General features: G+C 43.0%; 1 protein-coding gene across 1 annotated transcript in view; it reads right to left on the bottom strand.

Moving 5' to 3' along the window:
* The window catches only part of PTPRT (protein tyrosine phosphatase receptor type T), a 1,128,529-nt gene that overhangs the window by 142,599 nt on the left and 964,529 nt on the right, over positions 1 to 21,401 (bottom strand). The window contains exon 16 of the mRNA XM_073880268.1: positions 2,582 to 2,730. Within this exon, the coding sequence (XP_073736369.1) occupies positions 2,582 to 2,730 (149 nt within the window). The remainder of the gene's footprint in view (positions 1 to 2,581; positions 2,731 to 21,401) is intronic.

Below are 21,401 nucleotides of genomic sequence, written 5' to 3'. Positions count from 1 at the left end.
AATGATGTAATATATGGTGATTAACATAACAATAAAAAAATTAATAAAAAAAATGTCCCATTCTCAACAATGGAAATAAACTATAAACAAAAAAAAAAAAAAAAAAAAGAATCTGGCCTAGCCAGGACAGGTTTTGGGTGAATGGGTATCACTTGGCCAGGATATTCTATCAGCTAGACTTGCTACTGAACTTCCTGGCCCTTGGGCCAAAAGCAGGAGAATCTGTGACAGGTTAATCCAGGCAGAGATTCTCAGGGAGCTCTGGATGGACCTTTCTGTAAGGACACACCGAGCCCACTTCCCTGTCAACTCCCTGTCTGCCTCTCCTGGACGCCTATGACACTCTCCCCTTTTCCCCTTCCTGAGGGAAGGTATGGATCCCTGCGATTCATCTGCGTTGAGAAAGGAAAGAGGACTGGCTTCGTGGGTAGGCAGACTATAAACTTGCTCTGCTCTCTGAGGAAAACGGAAGTTAAATATTTGCTCATGAAATAATCAGTGTGCAATGTTAGATTTTATCTTTAAAGCTATTACACAATCTTAAGAGGTGCGCAGACTCAGCGCGGCCAACAACAGGCAACGGGATCGCGTTTGTCTGCTGATACAACGCAAAGGGGGGTATATGATACCATCTAGGTCAAATTTTTGCCAACATGTTGACCTGAATGTGATCATGATGAAAAAACATCAGATTAATCTGGATTGTGCCACATCCTATGGGACCACTGGCCTAGACTTTTTAAAAAAGATGTCAGTGGCCTGAAAGAAAAAATAAAGGAGGGAGGGCCATTCTAGGTGAAAGGTGATGGAGAGACATGATGACCAAATATAATGTGAACAACTTGACGGGACCCTGGATTAAAACCACCACCACAACAACAATGTGGGGGCCGCTGAGGAAATTCAACTGTAGACGGTATATTAGATACCGAAATAAGGTTACATTTCTTGGGTAAGATAATTTCAGAGTGGTTATGTTGAAGTGCCGTCCTAGTTCTTAGGAAGCACATGCTGAATTCTCTGGAGATAGAGGGTCATGATGTCTGCAACCTATTTCTAAATGGTTCAGAAAATTATATCTATCTATCTATCATCAGTATATAGATATACATATCGATACACACACACACACACACACGGAGAGAGAGTACATGTGAATAATTGGTGAGTCTAGGTACAAGGTATCGGAGTATTCATTTTACTATTTTTTCAACCTTTTTATAGGTGTAAAACTAATTTCTTTCCTAAGGCAGCATGTCAATATTTGAAAACGGCTATTGCTTCCCTCAAAGTTCAGGGTTCTTAACCAGTGTGTCTCTAAGAACCCTCTAAATGGCTTTCACAAAATCCACATCCTACCCTACCCCTCATCTCCCTCCCCCTCCTTCTCTCAGGAGATTTCGATTTAGTTGGTAAGGTGCACAGCCTACATATGTGTTCTTTGAAAACTTTCTCAGATGGGTTCTGTGCTGCACATGAGGTTTGCAATCATGGGTCTGGGTTACCCTCAGAACCTGGATCCATCGGGAATTAGCTAGGTCACTCTGAGAAGGTCAGCCAAATGCATGGAACTTTGGATGCCTTATCTACAAAAGGGGACCAATCATACAAAGTATCTTACAGGAGGACATGGAGCGGACAAAGATGGTCAATAAATATTTGTTTCCTTTCTTTCTTCATTTTCTCATGGGCTCTCACCACCCCAAATTGATCATATCTATGTGATTTTTATACATTATGGTTTCTTCCACTCGCCATTGATGCAGTGTGTGGAGGACATTTGTCTATGCTCATAGTCCTTTAAAGTTTCTGAATTCCCCAATCTGGAGCAGAGGCTGGGGGATCCAGCATTTCTATTAAGGCCAGGAAAAAGACGGGCTTAAAGAAAGATGAGAACAAAATTTAGCTCTCTTGAGTGGCTTTAAATGTTGCCAGTCCTGTGGTTCTCCTTTGGACTACGGTTAGTCCTGAAATCTTAGCCACTTCTGTCAGCTTGGGATCCTGTATCCACTCTGAATGAGGGCTCAGGGGCTCCCGACTGAACAGCGCTTGGAAACACTGGCTTCACAGTGGACCTGGCCAGGCTTGGAAGGCCTGGCTTCCAGGTCTGGATATGTTACTCAACAGCCCTGGGACATTGGAGAACTTGCTTGTCTGAGCCTCAGTTTCCTAAGCACTTAAAACAGAGACAGTAATAATCCGTGATGCACCTACCTTACATAGTTTATATGAAACACTGTTTTGAAAACTGTAAGACACTCGATTCAGTGTGGCATGTTTTTCTCCTTATGGGCACAACCATGTCCTCTTTTTTAAAAAAAATATTATTAATTTTGTAAACAAGTAGTTAAGATGGCCTGCCCCCACTTCTACCTGCTTTGGGGGACAGTCTTAAATTCTCCTTTTCCCTCAAGATGGGCTGCCCCGAGTCTCTGCCAGGGAGAACCTTCTTGGAACATCCCAGGGAAGCATCCTGAGCTCATGCCCTATAGCATCTGACCACTGTGAGGGGTCCACAGCAGAGGTACCAGGGTCAAGCTGGACCATGGGCATTCCCTTCCCCTTAGTTGACTCAACTTACTGAATCCATTAACGTCCTGAGAGCTAGAGGAGAAGCCTTCATCATTGCGGCTGGTGCTGAGTTTGGTGGTAGGTTTGTCGGCTGAGGCCACAGGCCCCATCTCCCTCTGGGCTCCACTCTGTGTCTCCTTCTGCTTCTTGGCCAGCTTCCTTTGGGACATGTGCAAGGGGAAAAAAATCACAGTCAGATGGTCTCAGTTGTATTAAAGCATTGGGAAGACCAGATTGCTCTTCTTCCCCACTCATCATCCTCAACCCCCAAACCTGGATCATTCTCCAGAAACAGTCATGGTGGGTCCTTCAGTGCCAAGGTGGAATAAGCCTAAGACCTCCTGAAATCATTAATGGCTTTCCTGTACTCAGAAATTTGAGACTTATCCTGGCTCATCTCCAACAATAGGTATGTTCTTTACTTGAGCTTAAAAAGGGAAATCAATGAGACTTGGCATGATGCTTCCCTTGCTCTCCTTCCAAAGGGGGGAAGAGGCCAGATTGATCTTTCTGTTCCCAAGGCTCTGAATGAGATTCACAATGGCGTCTGATGTTTTCAGGGACTAAGATTACAAAATAACACACCAAACAATGGTAGACTGAAGTAGGGGCTGTTGGTTGGTGAAGGGTGAGGGTGGGGGTAGTTAGTATTGTAGCTCAAAGGAGAACACTGAAAGCTGAACTGGATGCCTAACTATTCTCATAGAAATAAAAGACCCTCAGAACCAGATGGTGTTTATAATAATACTAGTTTAAAGCAGTGGTTCCCAAACTCTAATGGAAATTAGAATCATTTCAAGAGCTGATAAAAGCACACAAAGGCCCTGGCTCATGAAGGCAGGGCAGGGCGAGGTCAGTGTGTGGCCACCTAGCTCCCCAGGTCATTCTAACATCATCACTGGAGGTTAAAACCACTGGTTTTGTCCAGGAAGGCCTGGGTTCATATCCTGTCTCTGCTGGCTGCATGACCCCAGCAAATTCTTTAGCCTCTTCAGGTTCTGAACTTGTCCTCTATGTACTACAGGAAACAACTAGACCAAACCCCTAGGGTCATGATGATTAAATGGGATCAAGTGCGAAACACATGGAGCACAGTGCCTGGCACAGAGAGAACATTCAACACGTGGCAACTGCTATTCTTGTTTTTATGTCATCCTTACTGGTCCAGCCTCATTCTAGGAGACCCACCGTGAAATCCCTGAATATCAAGTGATAGAGATTTTGACACCTCCCCAGGCAACTGAAGGGTTACAAAGTTCTCCATATGGATTTCAAATCTATTTCTCTACTGATTGTTCTTAGATCATTAGAAATACAAAAATATGACTAATACCTCTTGCCTATAATAGTTCTTCAAATATTTCTAAAAAACCAACATGGTTCTTCTGAGATTTCCCCACATTTCCGATTCTAAATATAGTTATTTTTTTCCTGTGATGTGGAAGGCAATGGGCATATTAAATATCTGGGGGGTAAATTCTCAGGTCTCTTGCTCCGTTTTCCATAGGTCTTGGCTTTAACTTCAAACTTGATCATGCCTACCTCAGCATGGAAACAACAGATCTCTCAGACAAGTCAAGTTCAGCACCATGTAGGAAATAATTTTCCAAAATGGAGCCTGCTTGGTCACAAAAATAGGCAGTTCAAGAGGTAATGATCTCCCTGTCAGAGGAGGTATGATACGAAAGAATAACCCTAGACCTAGAAGTATTTTAGGGGAGTTCATCTACCATCAGTTCTGGTTTGATAGTATGATAGTAACCCCCTACACATGGGTCCCTCAATCTAGGTGCAGACTGCACAGAAAAATGACAGATGGCACACTCAAGTGGGGATAATTTGGGGAGAGTTTATGTGCAAAAGGACTACTGCCAAAAGTAAGAAGGGTGAAGGGGGACGCAAGGTCCACTCTAGTGACAGATGAGCTGTTGGCCACCATGTGTCCAGAGGGACAAGCAGAAGAAGCAGCAACCAGAACCCTGAAGGAGAGAGTTGTGAAGACAAGAGAAGACCACCGGCCCAGAAGCAGCAGCCTCTCTCAAGGGATCCAGCCGGTCCTCCCAGGGAGGGAACCAGAGACATAAACACCCTGACTACATCTTCCCCTCTCCCCCTGAACTCCGAACAGCGGCTCTCATTGGCTAAAACCAACTGGAAGCCGGAGGCATGGAGCCTGTGTCGATCTAGCTCTGCAAGCAGAGAGCAGAGTGGAGAGGCAGGAAGAGCGAATCTGGATCCAGGAAATGCCCCCCAACAGGAGAATTTTATCTCCCTGATTTGGGCCACAATTTGAAGACAAATGTAGCCTAAAATGGAATTCTTTCTTTTTTTTCTTTCCTTTCTTTCTCTTTTTCTTATTTTTCCATTGGCCTGAAGAAAGAAGGACCCTCGGGAAAAGGAATGTGTGTTTTGGTTAGGCTGTTTTGGCCACAGGCATTGTGCTCCAGTAGTCAGAATCCTCCTGGCAGACAGAGACAACAAAGAGCGAAGCACTGGATCATTTGGGCCTTTTCTCACCATTGCCAGGCAATCAGACTGGGGGCAGGGGGAGCACCAGCGAAAGAGAAATGAGTGGGTCTACTACTGATGGCATTTCAAAATTTTATTCTTCATTTATTATCAAAAAGGAGTGTGTTTAAAAATGTATATGTGACCTTCTTAATCATAAATTTGAAAAGATATACAGCAGATCCGTTGCCTCTCTCTGAGCTCTGCTCACACTGCACCAGCAGGAAATAAAAGGAAATCCAATAAGAAAGTTAACTTTAAAACTAGAAGTGAGTGTGTACTAGTAGCTTTGATATTTCCGTAGGGGCAGAACTCCCACCAATCTCATTCCAGTAGGGGTGAAATAATATGGAGAGAGTTGTCTTAGGCACAAATCATTTGTTTCCAAAGGAATAATAAGAAAAGGTCTTGCTGCATCTATGAAAAATGGCATTTTACAGAAATGTTTGGGTAGCTCTGAAAACCTGGATAAAAAATGAAAACCTGAGTTTCTCCAAAACATAGATATTTAAAAACTGGACAGCTAACCAAGTTGTAAAAACTCAGGAGTATGACATGCTTAGTATTTAGCCCATGGTTGACACTATGTGTTCGTGGTAATGATGATGCTCTACATAAAAATGTATAGACAGGTGTTTCGGCAACTGGCAAACACAGCTACAAAGTGGAAATAGAAGGAAGGGATGTAGAAGGAAATAAAACACAAAAACCATAGTTTTGGGACCTATCTTTATTCTATTAGAATTGAAAATTTAAGTATTAAAAAACCTTTCGGTAATACAGGAAAAATCATGTTTATTCCTATAACCACAGAGCTTAACTGATTCCCTTCCCCTTTTTTCCTTAAAAGAGGGGAAAATCCAAGCCAATGAGTTGGGCATGAAAGACCCTAAGGCTATGGCTCTAGGCTTCAACTCAGCCTTATCTTCCACACACACCTCCTCTTAGGAAACACCAACTACCTATCTTCATCCCCCAACAATTCCTCAATACTCTATATTCCCTAATGCGTCCCCATTCTTCTCCATTGGCCACCTCCTCTTCCTCCTTCAAGGCTCAGCAGTATTCAAACATCACCTCTCCTTTGAGGTTTCTCTTGCTCCTCTAAATAGATTTGTGGTTTTCTCTTCTTGGCTGATTTATCCGCTGTACAAATATTTACTGAGCACCTACATGTACCGGTCTCTGCTAGATGTAAGATCACAGTGACAAGAGCCAGACACAACCTTGACCTTCAAAAAACTACTGGCAAAGACAGATGCTAAACATGTAAATACAGAAACAAATATAAAATCACGAAAGTGATGAAAGCCAAGGAGGAGAAATGCGTGGAGCTAGAAGCATGCCAATAGGTAATTTGAGCCCTCTCAGCAGATCAAAGAAAGCCTTGTTGCCTTGTCAGCTAAGCACTTGTCTAGTTGAACTGAAGTGATTCAACTCTCCCACCCACGAGGGCAAGAACCTCTTGGGTGAAGGGCTTTTGACTTCTTGCACCTACTCCAATTTCTTGCTAAGTGTCTGGCACATAGCCAGTGCTCAATAAATTTGTTGTACAAATTTATATTTAAAAGTCTACAATTTGAAGTGCAGCAAAAATTGCCATCCTAATCCGACTGCAAATTATAACCACTTTAAAAAAAGATACATACAAGGAATGAAGAAGAAAAACCTGCACAAAATTAGTTTGTAACCTGAAATATTTCTACTTATGAATAGTTTTGGCTGACAACTTAGCATTTTCTTCTGGTGGTTGTCATAAATTCTTGTGATGTTTGCAGAATTAATGGAATGTTTACAGAAGTCAGAATTTTTTTTCACTTAAAGCCCATGGAATAGCCATAGCTACAGAATGTTTTTTTTTTTAAATCACATAAAATGGTTACATGATAAATAGGATAGTCACATAACTCATGGAATCTTCAGATCCTTCAAGACCCAAGTACTTCCGACTTCTGAAACTTGGAATTTTTTCTCTAGCTGTTCTGAGTTTCTTGCCAACTGGGTCACAAAATTTCACCAGCAGGGGGTACCAAAAGCTGGTAAAAAGAGAACATGCATAAACCTATCTATTCCTCTGCAGGGACATTTCTAGAGCTGAAGAATGTTTTAAGACCTAGCAATCCAAAGTTTACTGTTTCTGACAGGTGGGGACAATGTGATGTGACCATAACTCTTGGCATTCTTTCTTCTAACAGATCACTCTGAGGTCTTTCTGACCTTTGCTTGTTAGCTGAGTGAGGGTAGGTGGCAGGAGATATGCCCATGACGGACCGTGAATCCTATGATTTATTCTGAGCACCACTCTTTATAAAGGACAGTGTCAGGTGGAATGGCTCAAAAGAGAGGAATGCAAGGCTGTGAAAGGTTCTGAAATCATTTTGAGAGAAGGAACATCTGAAACAATGGGGATTATTTCTCAAGGAGAGGGAATATTCAGGAATGCTCTCTTCACACATCTGATGTCTGGCTCTGTTGTGGCCACAGGGGCAAAATTAAACAGGTTGGCTTGACACAAGGAAGAAAGAACAAAGTAGAAGTACTTGGGTCTCTTTTGGAAGTGCCTAATACCTGACTGTCCTTCCCATTTCTTCTTCCTTGGTAATCTTCTCTACATCTTTTACGTCCCAACTCAAATGTCCCCTACTTTTAAGGAAGTCTTTGTCTCCTTCCCAAAGTTAGTAGTTTCTTCCTCTTTGCTCATTGATTTGTTGGAAAAATATTTAATGAGCACCTACTTTGTACCAGTAGCTCTTAGAAAGAGACCATGATGTAAAAAGCCAGGCATGACCCTTGCCCTGCTTAGGCTTTTGGAAGTAACAAGCACCCCATCCCTGGAAAAGTTCAAGTAGAGACTGAGAAGCGACTTAGAAAAGAGGTGGTAGGGAATTCCACCATCTGGATTCTGCAAAACCCTTGAATCTGTTCTGGGCTGGGAACAGGAGGCTCCAGCCAACTGGGGGAGAGTGTTGGGGGTTCCACCTAGGGTTTTTCCCTATATGTGAAGAGCTATGCCCATGCTCCTGGGAGACATGGATAAGGCACTCTTTCTTTTCCCCCCAGGGATCTTCCTCTGACCCATCCTCTGTTGGTATCTCTGGATAGATGTTCTGGGAAGCCACATAGATTGGAACATTGGAGCCAGAGAGAGAGATCCTCAGCCCATAGGAGGTGGACAAAGAAAACACAGAGCTGAGACTCTACTCCTATTAAAAACTGGCACTGTACCCTTTGAAGCCGGGGTGCTTCTGTGCTGGTACGATTGGATCTTTAAAGTTATGCATCAGAACTATAAGGGAACTGTACCATCCTCTCATTTTATTCAAGAAGAAACAGGCCCAGACAGAGGAGGGGCTTAGCCAAGGCACATGGCACGATGGCAGAAGCCACGGGACCCAATCCCTGCTTTCTACCTGCCAGCGCAGGACACCTGTTCTAACAATCCTCCACCTCTCTTTTCGGAATGAAATTGGAAGTGCAAATTCAGTCCATGGTATACATGGTTCTAGTCCCTTGTGAATGCAGCAAAACCTCATTATTCCAAACCTTGCTAACTCAGAATTACTGTAATTGAGGCAGGGGCTAGGCTATACCACATCAGAGTCGATAGCGTAAATGAGGCTATGGATATGTGCAGGATTTAAAGGAGAACACACGACTCTCAGGAGGCAGAATGGCAAAGCAGTTAACACACTGGCTTTGGTGCCAGACAGCCTGGCATCAAAACCTGGCTCCATCTCAGACTAGCTGTGTGAGCTCTTGCAAGTTACTCATCCCCCTGCATGTCAATTTCCTCCGGTCTAAAAAGAAGGTACAATAGTACTTTCCCAGAAGGTGGTTGTGAAAATGAAATGGTATGTGGCTAGCAAAGCATTTTTCCTAGTGCATGGTACACAGTAAGCACTCAATACATGTTCTCTGGTAATCCTTTAAATATAGGAAACAGCCACGCTAATTTGAATTTCCTCATTATTTATTAAATATGAATCTTCTAAAGTGGATGCCCTGAAGAATGCCTTTTCTCTAAAAACATCCTTTGATGTATTCTAGAGACACACTTCTCAACCTTGGCTGCACAAATCATTTGGGGAGCTTTAAAAATTACCAATGAGCTTCTAGTTTAATTGGTCTGGGGTACAGCCTGGGCATGTGGGTTTTCAGAAGCTCTCCAGGTGATTATAATGTGCCACCAAGCTTGAGCACCACCGATGTAGAACAGTGTTGTCTCTGGACCCGCAACATCAGTCTTACCTGGGAACATATTAGAAATGCAATTTCTTTGGTCCCACCCCTGACCTACTAAATCAGAAACTCTGGATGGTTAATAATCTCCCCACACAAGCTGAAGTCTGAGGACCCTGATGTTGAGAACCCACTCCTCAGCTGGTCTGAGTCAGTGAAGAGTCCCTATCATGTTTCGCCTGTGAAAGTGTAGGACCAAGAGGTAGGAGATCTGAGTGCCAGCTCTAGGTCTCCCGACCCCTTACTGAGTTACCAGGGACACACCCTTTCCCCTTTCTGGGCATTGATTTCACTACAGGGGGTAGCTGGCATCTTAGAATCAAGGCAAGAACAGATACTTTTTAATGACTGTTTTTGGTTGCATTGTGTCCCCTCCTAAAGATATTGAAATCCTAACCTCTGGTACCTGAAATGTGACCTTCTTTGGAAACAGGGTCTTTAGAGATGGAATCAAGTTAAGATGAAGTCATTAGGGTGGGCCCTACTCCAACAGGTCTGGTATCCTTACAAGAAGGAAATTTGGATGGAGACATGAAGGGAGAAGGCATGTGAGGACAGAAGTAGAGAATGGAGGGAGGTAGCTGGAAGCCGAGAGTTGCCAGTAGCTACCAGAAACCAGGAAGAGGCAAGGAAGGACTCTACTCAGAGTTCTAGAGGGAGAATGACCCTGCCAACATTTTAATTTTACACTTCTACCCTCTGGAACTGTAAGAGAATAAATCTGGTTGTTTTCAGCCATCCAGTTGGTGGTACTTTGTTATGAAGCCCTAGGAAATGAATAACAATTCCATGACACAATAAATCCCAAATTTATTTCATTTCTTTAATAAACACATATATAGCACTTATTCTACACTAGGCACTATTAAGGCTATCACAAACACAGTGTATTAACTCCTTTAATTCTTCCAATTACTGTATGAGATTGGGAGTATTACATCCCTATTTCACAGATGAGAGAGGGAGGCAGAGAGAGTGGAAGTAACTCACTGAAAGTCCACCCAGGCTTTAAGAGATGTAGCTGGGGTTCAAACTCAGGCAGTCGGGCTTCTGAGTGGTTCTCTAAGGTTCCTTGTTATGTCATGCTCGGCCAAGGACCTACACATACCCACCTTCATCCCAAAGCTTTCTCAGCTGGCTCTCTTCCTTTCCAGGCAAACACACACTCACACACATATGTACACACATCGAGGCAGAAAGCTCACACTCACACCCACTCACAACCAGTCTGCTCAAGACCTCTGTGGGGTACCCATTCTGGAAAGTAGCTGGTTCCTCTCCAATCGCATCACCCTAGCCTGGGGCTTCTATGTGTTTCCACCAGAATGGCAAGGTTATAGAAGTAACTGCAGCACATCCCACCACAATTTGAAAGGCCAAAGGACCCCAGCCACCACCTGTCACCTCCATCTTTCTGCTGTCTTGCTCTCCATGTCTATGCCTCTGTCTGTCTGCTTCAGCTTCTCTCTTCTGGATGTGGCTGCCCCTCTCTCCTTGCCTGGGTTGGCTCTCTTCTGTATCATGTTCTTTCCACTAAGGACAAAGTCAGACTCAGTCTGACCATCCTCTAGAGGGCTGGCAAGGGAACCAGTGCAGCAGAAGGCCTAAGACAGGTGCCAGGCCCTCCTCCTACTGACCACATCACCACACTACCCCTTGGACCCTGAAGCAGAGCCCAGAGGGAACAGCACGGGCTCTGGAACCAGACTGCCTGGGTTCAAGTCCCAGCTCCACTATTTACTAGCTATGTGCCTTGGAAAATTACTTAGCTTCTTTATAACTCAATTTCCTCATCTTTAAAATAGGGATTAATTATAGTGAATTCTATGACAACCGTTTGCAATAGATACTGACTTATAAATACTAAAGCACTTACAATAGGATCTGTCACCTACCAAATAAGCTCTCTAAAAGTGTTTGTTAAATAATAAGCAATGAGAAGGGAGTAATGCCTCACAGGAAAGCGAGGGCAGAATCTCTGATTGAGGCAGTAGCAAGTGCCCAGAATGCTTTCAGACCACTGAACTCAGAACCCCTGGGCGAAGCAAATAGCCCTCTGTTCTCAAGGCTGTGGAAATGGACTTTGGCTCCAGACTAACCTGGTTCTAACCAGCTGTGTAATCATAATTGTGTCTCCATTTCTGAGACTATGAGACTCAGTTTCCTTCTCTGCAAAATGGTATTTGCTAAGCTCTTGATTGCACAGTTACTGTGATGATTAGATTCTTATAATAATAATAAGTGTAATGCCCATTTAGAATTTTTAAAATGAATAAACATTTAAAATGTGTTCCCCCTAAGCAGGAAATTCCATACCTGTGATTTCATCCCCCCGAAAAACATACTAAAACAATAGGATGAACAATAATACTGTCAAAAAAAATAAAATAATAATAAAAAAAAGAAATAAGAAGTGTAAATTCCCTAGCATGAACTTTGGCATATAAAAGACACTCCGCAAATGCCAGTGCTTTTTCTCTCCCTTCTTCACACTAGCAGTCTGCATGCTTTTTTCCTGCTTTATTTTTACCTTAATTTTGTGTTTGACCTGCTCCCTGAGACGAGCACTCCAGGGAACGAAGTTAACGACTTTTTCTCCCCTGCCCTCCGTGCTCCATCCATACCTTGCTCATATGACAACAAACCAAGCCAGACACTTGGGTAGATGTTTTTCTCCCAATCACTCTCTGACCCTCAGTTTCAGGTCATTACAGGTTACAGGGTCTTAGGTTCTCTGGGCTGGAATGGCCTTTGGGGGTCTTAGAGTCATTCTCCAAGAGACCCCTGGGTGGAAGACCCCTGGCAATCCGCCCCCAGCAAGTGGACATCCAGCCCCTGACTGCCAACTCCGGCGAAGGGACTCCTCACCTCTGCGGCCCTCCCTGAGGTGCAGGGCCCCCCCCGGGGACGTTTTCCTCAGCTGAACTCAGTGTCCTGTCTGTGTCCTCTTGGATGCCTCTTACCCATCCAGCTTATCCATGGGCGGATGGACAACCACGAATCCTTCAGACTTTATCCAAAGCAACCTCTTCCAAACCATCTTGCCTCATTGCTGAGGCTCTGTGGCTCTTCCTTCCCCAACTCTGTGAACCTCCTTCTGCATTCTGCATCCCTGTGCCACACCTCTTCTTAGATCTTGGCCCAGGGCACTCTCTTTCTCACCCCCACCCAAGGCCTTCAGTTCCCATCCAGAAACCACACTGGCCTGCCGGCCAGCCCCCAAGGTCATCTCTCCCGCTACACTGTAACCACATGGGCAGGGACCACGCTGGCCTCGTGCACTTCCCATGCCCCAGGGCCCTGCACAGCTTCTGGCACAAGCACCTGTTGAGTTAATGCACCCACGGACCACAAAGCCATCGAGTTCCGTCTCAAGCCCTACGTCTTCCAGGAGGCCTTTTCTGATCTCTCCCTAATGGGACATACTTTACCTCCATTTCCTATCCTTGTCATCTGCCTGCCGCTCTCACCATTCTTCATTATGATAACTTACAAAATATGCATTAGCTCACATTTCTCTTTTCTCTAGCACCTAGTTCAGCACTTGGCACAATGTCGTAAAAGCTTTAAAAATGTTGACTGACGAAACGAATGAGTGAATGAGTCACATTTTCAATTCCTTTGTTGTTGCTCTGTTTTGTATTTGAAGATGCCCATGACTTAGAACTGACACGTTTAATCTATTTCTGCCCCAAGTGTCTGTCCTGGAGCCGTACAAGTGGGCCTTTCTCTACAGATGGTGCATGACAGGGATTCTCAAACCCGAGGGTGCATCAGAGTTACCTAGAGAGCGTGTGAGAACAGGGATGGTTGCGTTCCACCCTCAAGAGTCTCTGATTTGGTGAGTCCGAGGCAGGACCCGAACACCTGCATTGCCAAGTTCCTAGGATATGCTAGGACTATCCCTGGAGAACTGGTCTATGGAATGTTACCTCCTGCCCCACTGGGGAGCACATACCATTTACCTGCTGCCTCTTCTCCTGAATCAGTCACTTCCAACCTTATTCCCATCCCCCACCCCACCCCACCCCATTTCTCCTTAAAATGCTGGTGGGCGTAATATACTCTTTGCTTAAGTATTTCCATTTTCTTAGGACTTTATCCTAATGAAATAATAATAACAAGGGAAAAATATATATTCTGTAGATCACATTGGAAAACAGCTTTGTGTACGCCAGGGGTTCTTCATCTCAGCACTGACACGTGGGGCAGTATAATCCTTTGTTGACTGGGCTGTCCTGTGCATGGCAGTGCATTTAGCTGCTTCCTTGGCTTCTACCCACCACATTTCAGTAATTCCTCTCACTCCCAGATGTGAGAAATCAAAAATGTCTTTAGGCCTTGTCACATGTCCCCAGGAGGGAGGCCGGGGAGGACAGGGTTGCCCCTGATCCACGAGCCCTGGTATAGACATGCGAGTGTAATAGTTTAACATGCGGTAAATACCACCATGTGCTTGGTGTCTTGAAAACACCTGTAATCCTCATAGCAGCACTACAAGGTAGTGATCATTTCTTTTGTTTTATAGGTAAGGAATTGGAGGCCCAGAGGTTAATCTCAAACTCATAAAACAGGTAAAAGGACCAGGTGGGATTGGAGCCCCGTGTCTTGGGGCTGCAGAGCCCTGCTCTCTCCTGGAGCCTGCTCCGCTGCTTCTCTTGAATAGCACACCATCAGTCACAGCCTCATAAATGTCTACCGACAGGGGACTGCTTCAGTAAATGATGGTGCATCCCCCGGATGGAATATTATGCAGCTATTAAAATGATGGAGTGCCATTAAAAATGAAAACTATGTAACAACATTGAAGAATGCTAACTGGCTTACGTTAAGTTAAAAAACAAACAACAAAACTACACAATGAAACGGGGTCTGCATTGTGATTGCCACTGTGAGGAAGTGCATCCATGCTGATGTGTTCTATGGAAGGTATTAAGGATAATTTTCATTTCTTCTTTGATATCCATTGTTGTTACCAGAATATCTCTGCGATCATTATTTTTAAGTAGTCACAAGGTAATGAAATTCAAGATGTTAGGTTTGTCATAGGTCTTTCTTCCACCTGAATTAGTAGAACAAAAGCGTCTCTAAATCCTTTGAGTGGGGTCAGGGTTTGACATGCTCTCACTTCCCCTCAGAGAGCCCTGTTGTATGTATGTTTCTGAACCAGGACACCTCTCCTTGAACTGACCAGCTTCCCCAAAGTGCAGCAAGCTGGAAATGCAAAAGAAGACAACGCTGAAGGCATCGGTGTGGATCACTCGGGGAGCCAGGTCTGTGAGGAACATGCAGCCTGTGAATAACAGATGTGTCTTTCTGTCAGAGGGTACTGAGCAGTGTACTGGCTTCATGCATTATGCATCAAGAGTGGCCTGGCACCCTGGCCCGGCCGTGCGGGAGAAGGCTTGCATATGGAACATCTGATGAACTGATTGGAATGTCAAAATGTCATTAAGGATAAATTAATGGATGTGTTACTTTGGCTGTAAAAGGCAGTGCCAGCAAGACAACAGGCTGCCGGCGGGCTGTTCCCTAGCCCGAGACAGACGGTGTTTGCAAGGGAGATTCACCGTCTTTTTGCAATGTGAGGTGCTTTGCAGGGAGAAAAATCAACAGAAACGCTCCAGCACTTAAGCACCGTAAAATCATAAGCATGAGATAAATTAATTAGTGTACACTAGGAAGGTGGCTGGTCGGTCTGCACTCCTGGGGAAAGCCAGAATGGATGGCACTGGGCTGGAGAGGATGGGTCTCAACACCAGACTCCTAAAGAAAGCAACTGAATTTAATGTGTAATCATAAACTGCAGCTGATGGAAAGATAAGTCTGGTCTGCATTTATTTTTTTCACGGATACCATTTCTGTCTATTGCTTCAAGCTCTTTGTGTCTGTGGGTCAAGTGTCTTAGGTGACCAGGGAGACTGCCACTTGCTTCTAATGCCACAGGGGAATTCACAGTAACTCAACACATGGGAAACTCTCTGGGAAGGCTGACTTCCCTTGGCACATCCTAGATAATGGTGGTGTATTATTCTGTGATGGGAGGCTCACTACCCCACATGCAGCCTATTCTATTGTTGGACAAGCATTGTTAGAAAGGTCTTTCTTAGGCTTCTCTAGCATCTTCCTCCTTGCAGCTTAACAACAACAACAACAACAAAGCTAACGCTCACTGGACACTTGCTAAGTACCAAGATCTATGCTCTGGTCAAGTTACCACCTTATTTTGTATCATCCCCACTTTATAGTAATAGGAAACTGAAGAACCGAGAGGGTGAGAGACATGCTCCAGACCACACAGCTGGTGCATGGCAGAGCTAAGATCCAAACCCAGGTCTGCCAAAAACTAAGTCTTACCATCTTATCTATTACATAGTTCTAACTTCCATGACCACCACTCATGGAATAGAGCCTCAATTTTATTTATTTATCTTTTTATTGTTATGTTAATCACCATACATTACATCATTAGTTCTTGATGTAGTGTTCCATGATTCATTGTTTGTGCATAACACCCAGGGATCCATGCAGAACGTGCCCTCTTTAATACCCATCACCAGGCTAACCCATCCCCCCACCCCCCTCCCCTCTAGAACCCTCAGTTTGTTTTTCAGAGTCCATCGTCTCTCATGGTTCGTCTCCCCCTCCGACTTACTCCCATTCATTCTTCCCCTCCTGCTATCTTCTTCTTTTTCTTTTTCTTAACATATCTTGCATTATTTGTTTCAGAAGTACAGATCTGTGATTCAACAGTCTTGCACAATTCACAGCGCTCACCATAGCACATACCCTCCCCAATGTCTATCACCCAACCACCCCATCCCTCCCACCACCCACCTCTCCAGCAACCCTCAGTTTGTTTCCTGAGATTAAGAATTCTTCATATCGGTGAGGTCATATGATACATGTCTTTCTCTGATTGACTTATTTCACTCAGCATAACACCCTCCAGTTCCATCCACATCCTTGCAAATGGCAAGATCTCATTCCTTTTGATGGCTGCATAATATTCCATTGTGGATATATACCACCTCTTCTTTATCCATTCATCTGTCGATGGACATCTTGGCTCTTTCCACAGTTTGGCTATTGTGGACATTGCTGGTATAAACATCAGGGTGCACGTACCCCTTCGGATCCCTACATTTGTATCTTTGTGGTAAATACCCAGGTAGTGCAATTGCTAGATCGTAGGGTAGCTCTATTTTCAACTGTTTGAGGAACCTCCATACTGTTTTCCAGAGGGGTTGCACCAGCTAGCATTCCCAACAACAGTGTAGGAGGGTTCCCCTCTCTCCACATCCCTGCCAGCATCTGTCGTTTCCTGACTTGTTAATTTTAGCCATTCTGACGGGTGTGAGGTGGTATCTCATTGAGGTTTTGATTTGGATCTCCCTGATGCCGAGCGATGTGGAGCACTTTTTCATGTGTCTGTTGGCCATTTGGATGTCTTCTTTGGAAAAATGTCTGTTCATGTCTTCTGCCCATTTCTTGATTGGATTATTTGTGCTTTGGGTGTTGAGTTTGATAAGTTCTTTATAGATTTTGGATACTAGCCCTTTATCTGATATGTCATTTGCAAATATTTTCTCCCATTCTGTTGGTTGTCTTTTGGTTTTGTGGACTGTTTCTTTTGCTGTGCAAAAGCTTTTTTATCTTCATGAAATCCCAATAGTTCATTTTGCCCTTGCTTCCCTTGCTTTTGGCGATGTTTCTCGGAAGAAGTCGCTGCGGCTGAGGTCAAAGAGGTTGCTACCTGTGTTCTCCTTTAGGATTTGGATGGACTCCTGTCTCACGTTGAGGTCTTTCAACCATTTGGAGTCTATTTTTGTGTGTGGTGTAAGGAAATGGTCCAGTTTCATTCTTCAGCATGTGGCTGTCCAATTTTCCCAACACCATCTGTTGAAGAGACTGTCTTTTTGCCATTGGATATTCTTTCCTGCTTTGTCAAAGATGAGTTGACCATCGAGTGGAGGGTCCATTTCTGGGCTCTCGATTCTGTTCCATTGATCTATGTGTCTGTTTTTGTGCCAGTACCATACTGTCTTGATGATGACAGCTTTGTAATAGAGCTGGAAGTCTGCAATTGTGATGCCACCAGCTTTTCTTTTCTTTTTCAAGATTCCTCTGGCTATTCGGGGTCTCTTCTGGTTCCATACAAATTTTAGGATTATTTGTTCCATTTCCTTGAAAAAGGTGGATGATATTTTGATGGGGATTGCATTGAATGTGTAGATTGCTCTAGGTAGCATTGACATCTTCACAATGTTCATTCTTCCAATCCATGAGCATGGAACGTTTTTCCATTTCTTTGTGTCTTCTTCAATTTCTTTCCTGAGTATTTTATAGTTTTCTGAGTACAGATCCTTTGCCTCTTTGGTTAGATTTATTCCTAGGTATCTAATGGTTTTGGGTGCAATTGTAAATGGGATAGACTCCTTGATTTGTCTCTCTTCTGTCTTGTTGTTGGTGTATAGGAATGCCACTGATTTCTGTGCATTGATTTTATATCCTGCTACTTGACTGAATTCCTGTATGAGTTCTAGCAGTTTTGGGGTGGAGTCTTTTGGATTGTCCACATACAGTATCATATCATCTGCACAGAGTGAGAGTTTGACTTCCTCTTTGCCGATTTGGATGCCTTTGATTTCTTTTTGTTGTCTGATTGCTGTGGCTAGGACTTCTAATACTATGTTGAATAGCAGCGGTGAGAGTGGACATCCCTGCCGCGTTCCTGACCTTAGGGGAAAAGCTCTCAGCTTTTCCCCTTTGAGAATGATATTCGCTGTAGGTTTTTCATAGATGGCTTTTATGATATTGAGGTATGTACCTTCTATCCCTATTTTTGATCAAGAAAGGATGCTGTACTTTGTCAAATGCTTTTTCTGCATCTATTGAGAGGATCATATGAATCTTGTTCTTTCTTTTGTTAATGTATTGTATCACGTTGATTGATTTGCGGATGTTGAACCAGCCTTGCAGCCCAGGGATAAATCCCACTTGGTCATGGTGAATAATCCTTTTAATGTACTGTTGGACCCTATTGGCTAGTATTTTGGTGAGAATTTTTGCATCCATGTTCATCAAGGATATTGGTCTGTAGTTCTCCTTTTTGATGGGGTCTTTGTCTGGTTTTGGGATCAAGGTAATGGTGGCCTCATAAAATGAGTTTGGAAGTTTTCCTTCCATTTCTATTTGTTGGAACAGTTTCAGAAGAATAGGTATTAATTCTTCTTTAAATGTCTGATAGAATTCCCCTGGGAAACCATCTGGCCCTGGGCTTTTGTTCGTTGGGAGATTTTTGATGACTGCTTCAATTTCCTTAGTGGTTATAGGTCTGTTCAGGTTTTCTATTTCTTCCTGGTTCAATTTTGGTAGTTGATACATCTCTAGGAATGCATCCATTTCTTCCAGGTTATCTAATTTGCTGGCATAGAGTTGCTCATAATATGTTCTTATAATTGTTGTATTTCTTTGGTGTTGGTTGTGATCTCTCCTCTTTCATTCATGACTTTGTTGATTGGGTCATTTCTCTTTTCTTTTTGATAAGTCTGGCCAGGGGTTTATCAATCTTGTTAATTCTTTCAAAGAACCAGCTCCTAGTTTCGTTGATCTGTTCTACTGTTCTTTTGGTTTCTAGTTCATTGATTTCTGCTCTGATCTTTATTCTTTGTCTTCTCCTGCTGGGTTCAGGCTTTATTTGCTGTTCTCTCTCCATCTCCTTTAGGTGTAGGGTTAGGTTGTGTATTTGAGATCTTTCTTGTTTCTTGAGAAAGGCTTGTATTGCTATATACTTTCCTCTCAGGACTGCCTTTGCTGTATCCCAAAGATTTTGAACAGTTGTGGTTTCATTTTCATTGGTTTCCATGAATTTTTTTAATTCTTCTTTAATTTCCTGGTTGACCCATTCATTCCTTAGTAGGATGCTCTTTAGCCTCCATGTATTTGAGTTCTTTCCAACTTTCCTCTTGTGATTGAGTTCTAGTTTCAAAGCATTGTGGTCTGAATATATGCAGGGAATAATCCCAATCTTTTGGTACCGGTTAGGACCTGATTTGTGACCTAGGATGTGATCAATTCTGGAGAATGTTCCATGGGCACTAGAGAAGAATGTGTATTCCGTTGCTTTGGGATGGAATGTTCTGAATATGTCTGTGAAGTCCATTTGGTCCAGTGTGTCATTTAAAGTCTGTATTTCCTTGTTGATCTTTTGCTTAGATGATCTGTTCATTTCAGTCAGGGGGGTGTTAAAGTCCCCCACTATTATTGTATTGCTGTCAATGTTTTTCTTCGCTTTTGTTATTAATTGCCTTATATAATTGGCTGCTCCCATGTTCGGGGCATAGATATTTACAATTCTTAGATCTTCTTGTTGGATAGAGCCTTTAAGTAGGATATAGTGTCCTTCCTCATCTCTTATTACCGTCTTTGGTTTAAAATCTAATTTGTCTGATATAAGGATTGCCACTCCAGCTTTCTTTTGGTGTCCATTAGCATGGTAAATGTTTTTCCATCCCCTCACCCTCAATCTGGGGGTGTCTTTGGGTCTAAAATGAGTCTCTTGCAGACAGCATATGGATGGGTCTTGTTTTTTAATCCAATCTGATAGCCTGTGTCTTTTGATTGGGGCATTGAGCCCATTTACATTCAGGGTAACTATTGAAAGGTATGAATTTAGTGCCATTGTATTGCCTGTAAGGTGACTGTTACTGTATATTGTCTTGTTCCTTTCTGCTCTATGCTGCTTTTAGTCTCTCTCTTTGCCTAGAGGACGCCTTTCAATATTTCTTGGAGGGCTGGTTTCGTGTTTGCAAATTCCTTTAGTTTTTGTTTGTCCTGGAAGCTTTTGATCTCTCCTTCTATTTTCAGTGACAGCCTAGCTGGATATAGTATTCTTGGCTGCATATTTTTCTCGTTTAGTGCTCTGAAGATATCATGCCAGTCCTTTCTGGCCTGCCCGGTCTCTGTGGATACGTCTATTGCCAATCTAATATTTCTACCATTTTATGTTACATATCTCTTCTCCCGAGCTGCTTTCAGGATTTTCTCTTTGTCTCTGAGACTCGTAAGTTTTACTATTAGATGTCAGGGTGTTGACCTATTTTTATTGATTTTGAGAGGGGTTCTCTGTGCCTCCTGGATTTTGATGCCTGCTTCCTTCCCCACATTAGGGAAGTTCTCTGCTATTATTTGCTGCAATATTCCTTCTGCCCCTCTCTCTCCTTCTTCTTCTTCTGGGATCCCAATTATTCTAATGTTGTTTCGTCTTATCATATCGCTTATCTCTCGAATTCTGCCCTCGTGATCCTGTAGTTGTTTCTCTCTCTTTTTCTCAGGCTCTTTATTTTCCATCATTTGGTCTTCTATATCGCTGATTCTCTCTTCTGCCTCATTTATCCTAGCAGTTAGTGCCCCCATTTTTGATTGCACCTCATTAATAGCCTTTTTGATTTCGACTTGTTTAGATTTTAGTTCTTTTATTTCTCCAGAAAGGGTTTCTCTAATAACGTCCATGCTTTTTTCAAGCCCAGCTAGTATCTTTAAAGTCATGATTCTGAACTCTAGGTCCGACATTGTACTAATGTTCGTATTGAGTAGGTCCCTGGCTGACGGTACTATCTCTTGTTCTTTTTGCTGAGGTGATTTTTTTCATCTTGTCATTTTGTCCAGAAGAGAATAGATGAATCAGAGAACAAAATGCTAACAGGTTAACAACGTCCCCAGCAAATATACTCTATACAAATCAGAAAGGACCTGAAACCAGGGGAAAAGAAAGGGAAAGAAAGAAAAAAGAAAGATAAATGAAAGAAAGAAAGAAAAAAACCAAAAAGAAAAGGATTAAAAACAAAAACAGAACAATACAAAAAAACCCGAATAGGATCAAATGTGACCAGGCTAGTGCATAGATCAGTGCCACACACTAGATTTTGGGCGTATTTTGGTCTGTTAGAAAAAAGTGTCTCCTAAAATTTTAAAGGAAGAAAGACTTATATATGTACAAAATAAGGGTTGATACAATGAAGGAATGGAAGATGACTGTAAAGATGAAGATTATAAAAGATTTTATAAAAGTAATTGATATG

The sequence above is a fragment of the Callorhinus ursinus genome, unplaced genomic scaffold (genome assembly GCF_003265705.2).
Source record: "Callorhinus ursinus isolate GAN/ISIS: 27379988/994484 unplaced genomic scaffold, GSC_fseal_2.0 scaffold38, whole genome shotgun sequence".
NCBI lineage: Eukaryota > Metazoa > Chordata > Mammalia > Carnivora > Otariidae > Callorhinus > Callorhinus ursinus.
This window is presented reverse-complemented; position numbering and strand designations above follow the sequence as displayed.